General features: G+C 42.5%; 1 protein-coding gene across 12 annotated transcripts in view; it reads left to right on the plus strand.

Moving 5' to 3' along the window:
* Window positions 1-12,839, plus strand: part of OBSCN (obscurin, cytoskeletal calmodulin and titin-interacting RhoGEF) — a 209,583-nt gene that overhangs the window by 149,516 nt on the left and 47,228 nt on the right. For all 12 annotated transcript variants that reach the window (XM_080383729.1, XM_080383728.1, XM_080383730.1 and 9 more), the window contains 11 exons: window positions 401-540; window positions 1,259-1,459; window positions 1,784-1,866; window positions 2,615-2,788; window positions 4,239-4,398; window positions 5,735-5,851; window positions 7,122-7,286; window positions 8,597-8,755; window positions 9,989-10,166; window positions 11,828-11,941; window positions 12,654-12,821. In XM_080383729.1, coding sequence (XP_080239855.1) covers window positions 401-540; window positions 1,259-1,459; window positions 1,784-1,866; window positions 2,615-2,788; window positions 4,239-4,398; window positions 5,735-5,851; window positions 7,122-7,286; window positions 8,597-8,755; window positions 9,989-10,166; window positions 11,828-11,941; window positions 12,654-12,821 — 1,659 coding nt within the window. The remainder of the gene's footprint in view (window positions 1-400; window positions 541-1,258; window positions 1,460-1,783; window positions 1,867-2,614; window positions 2,789-4,238; window positions 4,399-5,734; window positions 5,852-7,121; window positions 7,287-8,596; window positions 8,756-9,988; window positions 10,167-11,827; window positions 11,942-12,653; window positions 12,822-12,839) is intronic.

Here is a 12,839-nt window from a genome sequence, read left to right on the forward strand (position 1 = left end):
TTAGCCCTCAGTGGGGTTTTAACATCAAGTTGAGGCTGAAAACTGTGCATAGCTGTGCAGTAATCCAATGAGTTGCTGAATGACACAAAAAAAATCCTGGTTTGTGCATCATATACTGATTGTCGTGTAGTAAAATTTTGTCTTGAAGCAAAAATAGAGGAATTACCTCTCCTACAAAAGTTCTTGCAGTGCAGCAGCAATATTTGTAGGCATGCAACCTCCTGTATTAAAACGTCTCAATAATTTATTTAATCCTAAGTATCAATAGGAGACCACACTAAATACTACAAATGCTCTTCCCAGGGAATATTTGATTTTATGAAATCGAGATATTACAGGTTTGATTCTTGTTCAAATTGGGGATCTTTATTTCACACTTTGCTGTTCCTCTGCTTTTTAGCTACGCTTCGAGTGCCAGGTGCAGAAAGTGATGATGAATCAAAAACACCCTCTGCATCTCCTCGACATGGACGATCCAGACCTTCATCCATTGCTCAGGAGTCCTCCTCTGAATCTGAAGATGGTGATTCCAGAGGAGAGGTATATCTTTATAGACAAGTTTGACACAAGGAGAAAACTTCACTTAGAATGATCCATCTCCTATAGTTTAAGGATCTCCATTGCCTTTAGGGATGTACTTCACTTTAGTAGTTACACTTAGTAGTGAAGTATCGAGTCTGTGATATAAAGCACAGAGAATCAAATTCTGATACTCGCTGTGGGATCTTGAACAAGTTGTTCAAGTCAACATGGTCCAAATATATCCATTATTTGGCATCTTTCGCTTTCGTGGCTGAGCTTCAGAAACTCAGAGGTTGATTTTCTGCAACCTCGGACAAAGTTGGTCAGAAGAATTTTGTTGAGAAATTTTTAATGAGAAAAATGTGAATTTTGTGAAAATTGGAAAACTTCAGGGTATTCATTTCAAACACTTCCTAAAAAAAAAAAAAAAAAATATTGAAACTTTGGAATTGTTACCTTACTTGACATTTTCAGGACCACTCTTTGTGTTTTGCCTTGGAAGAAAAATCCACTGTTTCATGATGTAAATCCAAACCACCTCAAATAGATATTTTTGAAAATATGGCCTGAGCCTCCTAGAGCTTTAGTCTTCCACTTGCAAAAAGCAAACACTGATTCTTTTTGCTGTACAAGGGCTGGAGAATGAAACATTAGACACAGTTAAGCACTTACATTCTGCTGGTGTTACTGCATTCTATTTTCAGAGCACAAAATGACTGTCACTTTATGCCTGCAGATCTTTGACGTCTACATGGTCACAGCTGACTACATACCTGCTGCACCTGACAGGGAGACCATCACTTTGAAGGAAGGCCAATATGTGGAGGTCCTTGATTCAGCTCATCCTCTGAAATGGCTGGTCAGAACTAAACCCACTAAATCTAGCCCCTCTCGACAGGGATGGGTATCTCCAGCTTATCTGGACAAGAAATTAAAGGTGACTGATCATATGATGGGTTTTTTTCATGTAAAATTACCTGCTCTTGTTGCAGTTTAGAGCCATCCCTTTTGCATGGAGTGGTGGATGAGGAGATTGTTGAAGGGGTCTGTGACATGATGGACTTTTTAGTGTTTTGATTAGACAGTATTTCTGTACGTGTGCAGGGGTGCCTGGGTTTGAAAGACCTAATCATCCTCCAGCAAGAAAGAAATTCCACACTGGTTTAGGAATTGTTGAAAGGGACTGTGAATACATGAGGGATATTCCTCAGCATGCACTGTTAGCTTAAAAGAATAACGTTTAATTTTTGTTGTATTTTAGTTGTCACCGGAGTGGGGAACAACAGAAGCTCCCGAGTTCCCTGGGGAATTTGTTTCTGAAGATGAATATAAAAGGAAGCTGAGGTGAGTCCGTGTCATTTGGTATTTGCACCTTTGATTTTCCCTGCCTCTTGAACTGACGTGAGTGTTGACATCTAGGTCCCTCCTGCCAGAGTCACTGGTTTTGTTCTGTTGAGTCCTGCCACCTCCCTTTCCCCAGAATCAAGCAAACCCATGACTCTCAGACTGGTCATTAGTGGTCTTTGGTTGGGTTTTGTTGTTAATTTCAGCCTACGAGAAGTCTAGGCAATCTAAATCATACTGGATGACTTGAAAGGAGAGCTTTACAGGATGCAGATTCTGGAAGCTGTCAGATTTCACAAAATCCTAAGCTACAGTACCTCTGTGCTTTGGGGTGCCCTGTATCTGAGGGTGATGTCTAAAGAGGGAGTGAAAGCACTCAACCTTGAGTGCTCCCTTGCAGTGCACACACTACTGAGCGTGCTGTCATGGAGATACTTGCTTTCTTGATTGCATCAAGTGGCGTTGAAATTGCTACTGTCTACTTCACATAGATCCTTTTGTTACTCACGCTCTGTTTTATCTGCCCTAGGAGTAGATGTCTGTAAGAGAGAGGTAGATGTCACTCCATGAGTAGGGTGTCCAAGTTCCTCTGATGGTCAGAGAGGATCTAGCCAACACACTCCAGGGAGTCCGTTCCTCCGATCATGTATCTCTACTTTAGAGCCTAAAAGTCTCTCAGCATGTCAAGGATTGATGAGTTGTGATAATTTTTCTGTGATTTCTTTTTGCTTATTTGTCTTCCCTTCAGTGTTCTTATTCAAGAGCTGCTGATCTCGGAAGAGGATTACATTCAGGATCTCCAGTTCCTCCAGACTCATCACCTTAAGTACACTGAGACCTGTTCCAATGTCCCAGGAGCTGTTGCTAGTCAGAAATCCACCATCTTCAGAAATGTTGATGACATTGCTCGCTTCCATTCCAGGTGGGCATTTCCACATGCCTTCATTCAAGACCAAATTGTCTGTTCAGGCTGGCATACCTGGTGTGAGAGCCACAGTACTATTATTACTGTGAAGGATGTGGAGCACTGGCAGTGCTAAAGTGCAAGGGAATCAATGGTCCTTTTGGGATGATAGATGATGGCATAGCACAAGGCTGGGACTCCTGTAATACCCTTCAGAGCTATAAGGCTTCATATGTCTAGCTTATTTCTTACCCTTTTAAGCGAATTTGACAGAGAAACAGTGAATTATTACAAAAAGGCAGCATGGTTTTTGTAAAAAGCATTTCAGTGGTGTCTTCATAGAGATGCACGTTCATCTAAAACTGATGCCATCCTCTATGCATTCAAAACACACCCAGCTGAAGCAGGCTTCCCAGGCACAGCACCTTGGCGCAATGCCTCTGCCTGCTCCAAGAAAGGATTTACTGCAGATCTGCTGCTCACAAAGCAACTTCCCAAGGTCCAGGCTGAAATACTTTTACTCACCAGGAAGAAGAGGTGTTGTACAATGTCTTATGTGTCTTAGGTTTTCCACTTCTAAGGGGCTTGCTTTTACACCTTGAGACCCTTGCTGTCGTGGAAAGACCCTGCCAAAAGCATGAGAATCACCCTTTCTTCCCCATTTTCCTACTCTGTGGTCCTAACTTTTGGTTTACATTGGGTCGGGGGTGTCAATAATACTCACGCACAAAGCTCAATGACCAGTGAGCACGCAGCATCTTCCCTGATCAGCGTGTGCTCCCGCTGGTGCTGGTAGCATTGGAAGCAGGAGCAGCCAGTAAGGAGTTTGAGCAGTCTATGATGAAACGTATATAATTACCCTGGGAAAAGCATTACGGGGGGCACCGCTTCTGCAATGGGGAAGATGCTTACGTGGGCCATCTGGCAGTTTTCCTGGCTGGGTCACGAGTAAAGATTTTTCTTCTCTTTTCTACCCCCTCCTCTCTCTTCTACCTGCCTCTCCTCTTGTTTTTCCCCCAAAGTAACTTCAGCTGCAAGAGGTGATGCATGTCATCAGCTACCAACACTGCTAAAAATCTTCGTGCATGTGAACCTGTCTCAACACCCTTTGTGAAGCCGTGGGGATCTCCGTCTTCACTCATGTGGGTGGCTCCTTGATCCTTAGACTGAGGCATAAGGATCTGGGGAAGGGTTAACCTCCCAGCTTGAGCTAAGCCCTGGAAAGTTACCCCTACCTTCCTTGCAGGGCATTTCATACATCCGAATTATGAGGGACAGCACCATGCTGGATGAAGAGGCAGTGAGAAGTTTAATGTTAATGTGGCAGCACCCCTCGTTTCCCCCAGTCATTCCCTTTAATCTCTCTGAACCTGAAATTGCCTGATTTAAAAGCCTGGCTGCCAGGGCTGTGTTCCAGCCTCACTCCATCACCTTCTCCTCAAATGTCCTTTATTCTTTGTCTCCGCAGTGTCTTCCTCCGAGGCTTGCAGAAATGTGACACTGATGATGATGTGGCCATGTGCTTTATCAAGCACGAAACAGATTTTAATAAGTACATCCAGTACCTGGTGGGGAGGGTACAGGCTGAGTCGATTGTGGTCAGCAAAGCTGTCCAGGAATTCTACAAGGTAAAACATTAGCCAAAGTACCTGCGGAACATGCACCCTATAACCCACTGCAGCAAGAAATGTAGTTATTAATCAAATGTGATCCTGAAAAGGATTTTTTTTTTTTGTGGAAAATCTTGGCCAAATATAATAATTCTGCGTTCACTCTCTAGCTCTTCCTGGTAGGTGCAATCAAGATGGGAGCATATTTACATACGCTTATCCGTTTATGAATATTATAAAGTTTATACAGCTATGAATATGGTTGTAATTAAGGGATGTTTTGAGACAGTATAAAACCAAGCAAACTCACATAAATCGTAGGTATAGATAGGCACATCCTGTTTCTCTGCTCCAGCTGCTCAGGAGTGAAGTTCACTAGTGAAAACGGGTACACACAACACTCCAGATCCATGAGCACATGCATATTTGTGGACCCTTTGAGTAGCAAGCATGGCCCCTCTGTCCAATAACTGTGTGCTGAGCCTGAGTGCTTTTACCCTCTCCATGAGCCTCCTACTCAGCAGCTAGTCCAACCTGATGTTTGCTAGAAAAGAAATGCACATGTTCACACTCGCCCCACATTCACAGATACTTCAAGTTACCAGCACAAGCTCTCAGCCTCCCTAATGTCCATGCCTGGACTCTGGGTCTCCTACTTGCATCTAGTCCAGATTGAAGTTTGCTGGTGAGTTGTATGCATTTTCACCTGTGGCAAATTTATTTTTTAAATATAATATATATTTAAAATATAATTAATATTTTATTTATAAAGGATTATCCTTTCCAACTGATGTGGTGCTCATGGGTGCAAATGTGTCCAGCTGGGGCTGATATCCCAGCCTGTAGAGCCTGTGACCTGTGCTTACCGCTCCAGGTGCCAGTGCCGAGACCCTCACTGGTTCCGGTTGCTGGCATCTGGAGTGGGAAGCACAGGTCACAGGCTCCATATGCTGGGATATCTGGTCACTGGCATTGCAAACACACAGACCACTCTCGACCAAGATCTGGCACTGAGCTCACCCACTCCTGCCCTCCCACCCGCTGACAGCACTGGTCTCTCCTGTCCCTCCATCTGGTTCTGCAAGCTTTGGATCACATTTCCCCAGTGTCAGCCCTTCACTGGAAAAGCAGACAAATTCAGCGTTTTGGACATCGTGCAATCTGAAATGATAACTATCTGGTAAAGGCTGGGGGATGGTTGCAGATGTCCAAACTACGGGCTAGTAAGGTCCAGCAGAGCTACCCAGCTTTGGCTGAGTTAAGTCTATGAACCAGCATCATATGAGCATTTCCAGGGGGCAATCTTTTCTGTTTTCTTTATAACCTTTCTTCATTCTTCTATGTATTTTTTCAGAGATACACAGATGAAATTTTAACTAATGAAGACCCTTCACAGCCACTTATTCCACCACTGCAGCACTACCTGGAAAAACCCATAAACAGGATCCAGCAGTATCAGACTATAATCAAGGTGAAGAGTTTCTTTTATACACTTAGATATGTTTATGTTCTTTGTGTAGCTTGTGCAGGAAAATGCTTTATTTCATATTTCTTGGCTTCCATCTGATGCAACATACAATTGAAAGCTGCTTGAGTAGGACAGTCAGTAATCACCACCAGTGAGGGTGCTCTCGAAATACTTTTCTAAATGTAAATCCAGGTAGATGTTCAGTCTCCAACCCCATAAAGTTCAGCCAGCTTTATCTGAGGGGTCTTTAGATATGTGCGTATGCATATATAAAAATGTATGCTTACATGTATCCATATATATATATATGCGCATATATGTATGTATGTATGCATGACAAGTATGAATTTGCTTCACGCTCAGCAGCCATTATTTGTAAAAATAAGCAGTTTCCAGTGTGTAAGATACTGACTTACCACTTTCTCTCCTTGTGTTTCATACTGATGTTTAGTAAGATGAAATTTATGTTTTCTGAAAAGCTTTGTCCCATTCTACAATCCTGAAATGTTTCATCTTTCAAGTCTTCATCTGTCCTGCTATCCCAGGTTCTAGCCCAGACCACAGATGTTTCAGAGTGGCATTTTAAATAGTATTTTTCATGAGAAATAGCACTAGGATACCCAGGAAGATGGGTATATTTCATGCTGAAATATTTCTGTATTCTAGTGTTACATAAGTGAGCAGTTTGAATAGTTTGAAGAACATTAACTTCCTAATTTTAAACACATGCCTGCACACAAACAACAAAATTTTGAAGGTTCTCTTGGAACAGAGAGCAACCACAGGGACTTTCCATGCCTTCATTGCTAGAAGGAACAGGAACAAATGTGAGAGGAACAGGATAACTGCCATTTTGTGTTTTTTCCAACCTCTCTCTTTATTAATCTGGTACTGACTTGTAGTTTAGCACTACCATGTGAACTGCTCGCCTTGTGGCATCGTCAGGGCAAGCGTGAGAGAAATGCATTGGATATGTTTAGGATTGCTTTGGGGTTTTTTGGTGTTGAATCACAGAATTATATCTGGTATTTCCTTAAGCTTTATCTTTGTTTAATATCAGTTGATGTAAGGAAAAGCCAGACTCATTGACATTAAGGCTGCAGAATGGGTGGGAAAGAAGTGACTTTAGTAGCTAAGCAGCACATGGTAAAAGAACGGCATAAAGTTGCTCAGATTAAAGAGCTGGAACAGGTAATGAGAAACTCTGACTATCAAGGAAATGTTGAGGGTCTTTTTCTGACTGCCCAGTAACATTTTCTTCATTGCTCTACAGGAATTAATCCGAAACAAAGCAAGAAATAGCCAAAACTGCACGTTGCTGGAGCAGGCTTATGCCATTGTGTCTGCACTCACCCGAAGAGCAGAAAACAACCTCCATGTCTCACTCATTGAGAATTATCCTGGGACCTTGGAAAGCCTTGGTGAACCCATCCGACAGGTAACTGGAATTTCTCAGTCAGGGTTAGGGCTATGCCTGCCTTCAATAGTTTCTAAGTAGCCTTAGGTCCTACAAGAAGCTCCTTTAGAAATCATATCTGAAAGTGAGTATTTGCTTATTGCCTTTCGTACTGTTCAGAGAGGTGGATGTCCTGGCTTGATTAAGGTTTGAAGCACTAGATCATAGATGCTTATAGAGCAATTCATACATAATATAGTTATTTGCCTTTCCAAGCCACTCATCAAACAGAAACAGATTTGTTCTGGGCCCCCACATGATTTTAAGCATTTTATATTTTTCTCCTCTTCTCTCACTATCGTCAAGCTCCTGAAATTACTGGCATCAGTGGGCTTTTCCTGCTGATTCATCAGGTGTTAGAAGCTCACTGAGCCTTTTCATCTACATGTTTTCAAATTTACACTGTTCTTTCAAAGAGCTTAATGGGCTGGGAAACTCAATACAAGGGAGTGCAGCATACATACATTGGATGTACTCCATGTGAAAACATTGTGTCAGCCTATGGAAGTTTCTCCCACAGCTGTTCATATATCTTCGGAAGACCTGTGTGCTCCTCCAGGTGTCTCTCATGAAATAGATGTGTGGTTTAGGGGCACAGAGGAAAGATGACGCAGCTATTAGGACACCAGTCTAAGACTTTCAACACCCTTACTCAAATTCCTGCTTCTTTGTAGACTTACTGTGTCATGCTGGGCAAGATATTTACTCTGCCTGTTTGTATCCTATTGGGAATCGCAGTGTATGGCTGAGCAAAGTTGTAAGGCTAAATTACAGTAACACTTGGATGGGCTTGCGTCTATCCACATCTAGACATCTGATCACACCCCAAGAGTGCTTACTTCTCCCTAATGATGCCAGGGGGGAGCCCACATCACGAACTGAGCTGTGTGTGTCTGGATGCATGTGAAATGAATGTCCTGCTCTGGTGAAGGAGGCCAAGTAAACATATAAAGTGTCCGCCTAACACACAAAATACAGTTTTCCATTAGCATTGCCATTTCCAAGAGTGTGCCTGCCTGACAAGAGCTCTGTGTTTCTCTGGCAACAAGTAATACCATTTAAAGGAGAATGCAATGACAACCGCTGTGTGCACCACTGTTGGTGCTGTCAGTCTAATGCATTGCTTTCAGCATTAGAAACAATCTTCTGTGCTGTAATAAAACAGAGATACATAAGGTGACGATGTGACAGTAAACATTGATTATCTGTTCGCTGAAAAAGGATGGTGAGACATCATTGTGCTAATGATTCCAGATTTATCACTATGCGCTCTTCCTTCTTTTTCCTATCAGGGCCACTTCATTGTGTGGGAAGGAGCTCCAGGAGCTAGGATGGCTTGGAAAGGACACAAAAGACATGTCTTCCTCTTCAAAAACTATATTGTGATCTGCAAACCAAAGCGAGACACAAAGACAGACACCTACAGTTACATCTTCAAGAACATCATGAAGGTCTGATCATTATGTCCTCACCTAGAGCATTTCTTTGTCATTTAGAACTTAACATTTATATCCAGCTTGGACATTTCACTAATCCTTTCGAGTGGTTCCTTTGTTTCTAAAAGTCTTTGAAGCACAAGTAGAATCTACGTCTATCCCAACATCTCTCTGTTAAACCTGTCAGAAACATGTCAGAAACTATCAGGAGCATGGGTGGGTTTTTACTGGGAAGCAATGGGATGACATGTACAAGTGTTCAGTCATCTCTTACCTCATCGAGTTAACTGCATAAGCACATGATATTGATGTGAATTTTTCTGTCTATAGTGTTTGCTAGCATTTGTAGATTTTTGGGTTTGGCAGTTGTAGTAAATTTAGTTGTATATTCCCAGTGGTTCTCTCCGCTGGTTATGTCCTTTTCTGACACCAATTCCTGTTTAAAAATGAAAAATTCAGAGGATTTGATCAGCTCATCTTCAGACATTCAAGACTCAGGTTAAAATTGCAAGAAATTGCAGAAGGAGTTCTCACAAGGCAGTAGATGCTCAACTCCAGTAAAAATCAACCAACCAAACAAAAAAGTTTGTGAACAAGCCCAGTTGAGGCTTTCTGAAAAACCTTATCTCTTTCTTTACCAATATTCATAGGTGGATTTTATTTTCCAAGAAAAAAATTGGTGCTTTGTCCAGAGAGTGGCTGTTCTATAATTTCTTTTCATGTAGTCCTTAGTTGTGCTACTCCTGGGCCCAACAGCGCTGCAGTTGTGCATGGCAGTGTGTCCCACCTTGGGATACCCTTTAATGCTGGATATTATTTCCCTGAAATGTGATAATTACTCCCAGGAAAATGTATATCTGGTAACCAGAAAGTCAGTGTACTGGAGAAAGGTTTGCAAAGTGACCCTGATTGCTGTTCAGCCAAAGCCATGTTGCATCGCTCATGCAATTTGAAAACTCTTTAAAAGTGATGTAAATTATCCCTTTGCTGTTGGAGCATCTAATATTGCTGTAATGGGAATGGCACAACTCAGATCCGCTAAAGAGAGTACACGCTGGCAGCAGACTTGCTGGTCGATAGTTTTTTCCATTTTGAACCTTGATTGAAGATGGTTCTGGTTCACACAAGCTAAGTTCAGATCTGAACTGTCCTAAACTCTGGGATTTCAGCTGTGGGAAAGGTCCTGGCTGAAATTCAGTCCTAAGAACACTGACTGTGTGTTGACTCTCTGGTCCTTCTGTCGCGCAGCTGAACAACATAGATGTGAATGACCTTGTGGAAGGGGATGACCGGGCATTTGAGATCTGGCATGAACGGGAAGACTTGGTCCGCAAGTACCTCCTTCAGGCACGTACAGTGAATATCAAGAACTCCTGGGTGAAGGAGATCTGTGGCATACAGCAGCGGATCAGCGAGCCGGTCTGGAGTGAGTATGGCCCGAGATAGCCCAAACCTCCTGTATTTTTTTTTGCGTGGTCTCCCTGATTCAGGAAGGAGATTAGCAAAAGAGGGAGAGAAACCATTTAGGGTTATCTGCCACCTCTTAAACTGAGCTAGGGTTGGAGGTTTTCCTTTAATCACATCGCAGAGTGTTGTAAATAACAACTCGCATGACTTGACAGCAAGCAGTGAGCTTTAACTGGAGTGGTTATAGCAGCGTTAGGTCCTCCACCTGAGCTGGGGAGGGCATCTTTAGCACAGTGGGACAGTAGTGTCTGACTCTCCATTTACCATCAAGGGAAACAAGACTGTATAGCACTGAAGCGATTAAGTTTACATGACAGAGGTCCCACAAGACCTGTATAGGTTTTTAGGCAATAGCAGGCCAGGCGAGTGACTTTCCAATTACTCTTCAAAGTCCATAATCCCAGTGTGGAAAACACAGGCTAATGAGCTGAGAAGAGCTGGCTATCCCTGGCTATTTCCACTGATGTGGATTCGATGGAGGATCAGAGTCAAAGACTGCAGTGGTTGCTCAGTTGCCTGTCATCATATTCATACATTTTTTTGTCAATAATCAGAGGATGTTGTTTTCCAGCAAAATTGCCCAGAAAATGTGCATCACTGGAGAAGAGAAACACATTATTGAAACTTCTAAAACACAAATTGCAGAGCTGGCACTAGAGAAGCGTCTGATCTGGCAGGGATTGTGGAAGGGTAGATGACCACAGAATCTGGTGACAAAGGCCCTGGCCTGCTGCATGAAAAGGATCAGACTCCAGCGGGTAGTTTTCTCAGGACCTGACCCAGAGTCCTACTCATACCAGTCTCAACCCCCCTGTGACTTTATTGGGTACCAAATCCTCCATTCAACTGCTGGCTTATGTTGCTGAATCCGGCCACATGTGTTTCCTTTGGATTTTTATCTCGTCATTCAGGCTGCTTCATCCTCACTGTCATTTGAGATTCCACTGGTTTTTCTACCCACAAATTTATCAGCAGGGATATCAGGTCTTTATTGTCCAGGTATAAGCTACAAATGGTGTCCTTTACAGTGTCTTTTTGGTGTCTTAAAATGCCAGAACAGAATTTGTTTTAGTGTATATACACTGAAAACAAGTCTGGATATATAATTTTTTTTTTTATTTTAGTGAAGTGTTCTAATGAGGAAGACTATCAGAATAATTTTGCATAATTTCATATGGTAGTAGTAAATTAAAATAAAAGTCCCTTAACAAAGCACAGAATTCATTGTACGGAGACTAACAGAATACTAGTTTGGATATCAAGGGTGCATTTTAATTGGGGAAATATCTTAACTGTGGTAGCTGTGTGGTGTATGAATAATGGATGGGCTTATAAAAATCATGACATAAAATACCTCCAGATAAGCAACAAACCCCTTTTTTTCTATGGCCCATCTTTATAGCCAACAACAGGTATTTGACAGACTGAATTTAGTCTCGGATAAGCAAGGACAGCATGCCACCTGGAAAGTCATTAGCTGCTAAAATTCCCTGTTCAGCTTTCCATTCTGAACCTCACAGATCTTCAAAAATGATACCTATCCTTACCTTACTTTGCAGCAGCCACCCGATGGACAGAGCTCCCCTCCTCCAGACTAACATGCTCATTCTGGTGTTTCAGTACCTCCAGACTTTGAGGAAGAGCTGGCAGACTGTACAGCTGAGCTGGGAGAGACGGTCAAGCTGGCTTGCAAAGTTACAGGAGCTCCCAAGCCATCTGTCAGCTGGTACAAAGGTATGAGCAGCAAGTCACGAAATGCACCGTCCACAGTTGTTCTTCAACCGTATTGCTTTGTGCTAATCGGGTAGCAGGGAATCTAAAAGCTGACCACCTAGAGATACCCAAGTCTAGTCTTAAAGTTAGCTACTAAGCAACCCAAGTAACTCAGATCTTCCTATGAGCTAATATACCCTGCTTTTTCAGGTTAGCCCGCATAGAGCCACAACCTGTGGCAGTTAGACAGCTTCTAGTAAATGAACAACTTGTTTGAACTAGCTCAGATGTTTCCGTGTCACAGCCCAGGCGGATGTGTGGGCATAGTCTTTTCCCTGGCATTACTTGGCATTACTGTATTGCAGAGGAAACAGCTTTGCTCTAAGTTGATGCCTTGTAAAGATCTGTTCTGCATGTTTACCGTCACTTTAGAGGTGTTCCTTTGGCTAGCAAATCAGAGCTATAACTGCACAGCACATATTCTGGGAGAATTTCACTTTTAAATGAGGATTGGTGATGTATAAGGTCCTTCAACAGTGCTTTGCCCAGAAGATACTTTGTAGAGAGCTGGATGAAGATGAAAAGTTCATTCCTCAACTACCAACATCAACTGCAATAAAGCAAATGCAGCTCTTGGTCCTCTCAAGCTGAAAAGCTGGACGAAATTCCCAGGGAGAAAATATAATTGCTACTAAGCTATTTAAAAAAAATAATAATTCCCTTTATCTTTAAGATGGAAAGCCTGTGGAGGTGGATCCCCATCACATTATAATAGAAGATCCCGATGGTTCCTGCACATTGATCTTGGACAACCTAACAGGTGTTGACTCAGGACAGTACATGTGCTTTGCTTCCAGTCCCGCTGGAAACGCCAGTACCTTGGGAAAGATCCTTGTTCAAGGTAAAGTTCTGCACAGAT

The sequence above is a fragment of the Falco punctatus genome (assembly GCF_963210335.1).
Source record: "Falco punctatus genome assembly, chromosome: 4".
Taxonomy (NCBI): domain Eukaryota; kingdom Metazoa; phylum Chordata; class Aves; order Falconiformes; family Falconidae; genus Falco; species Falco punctatus.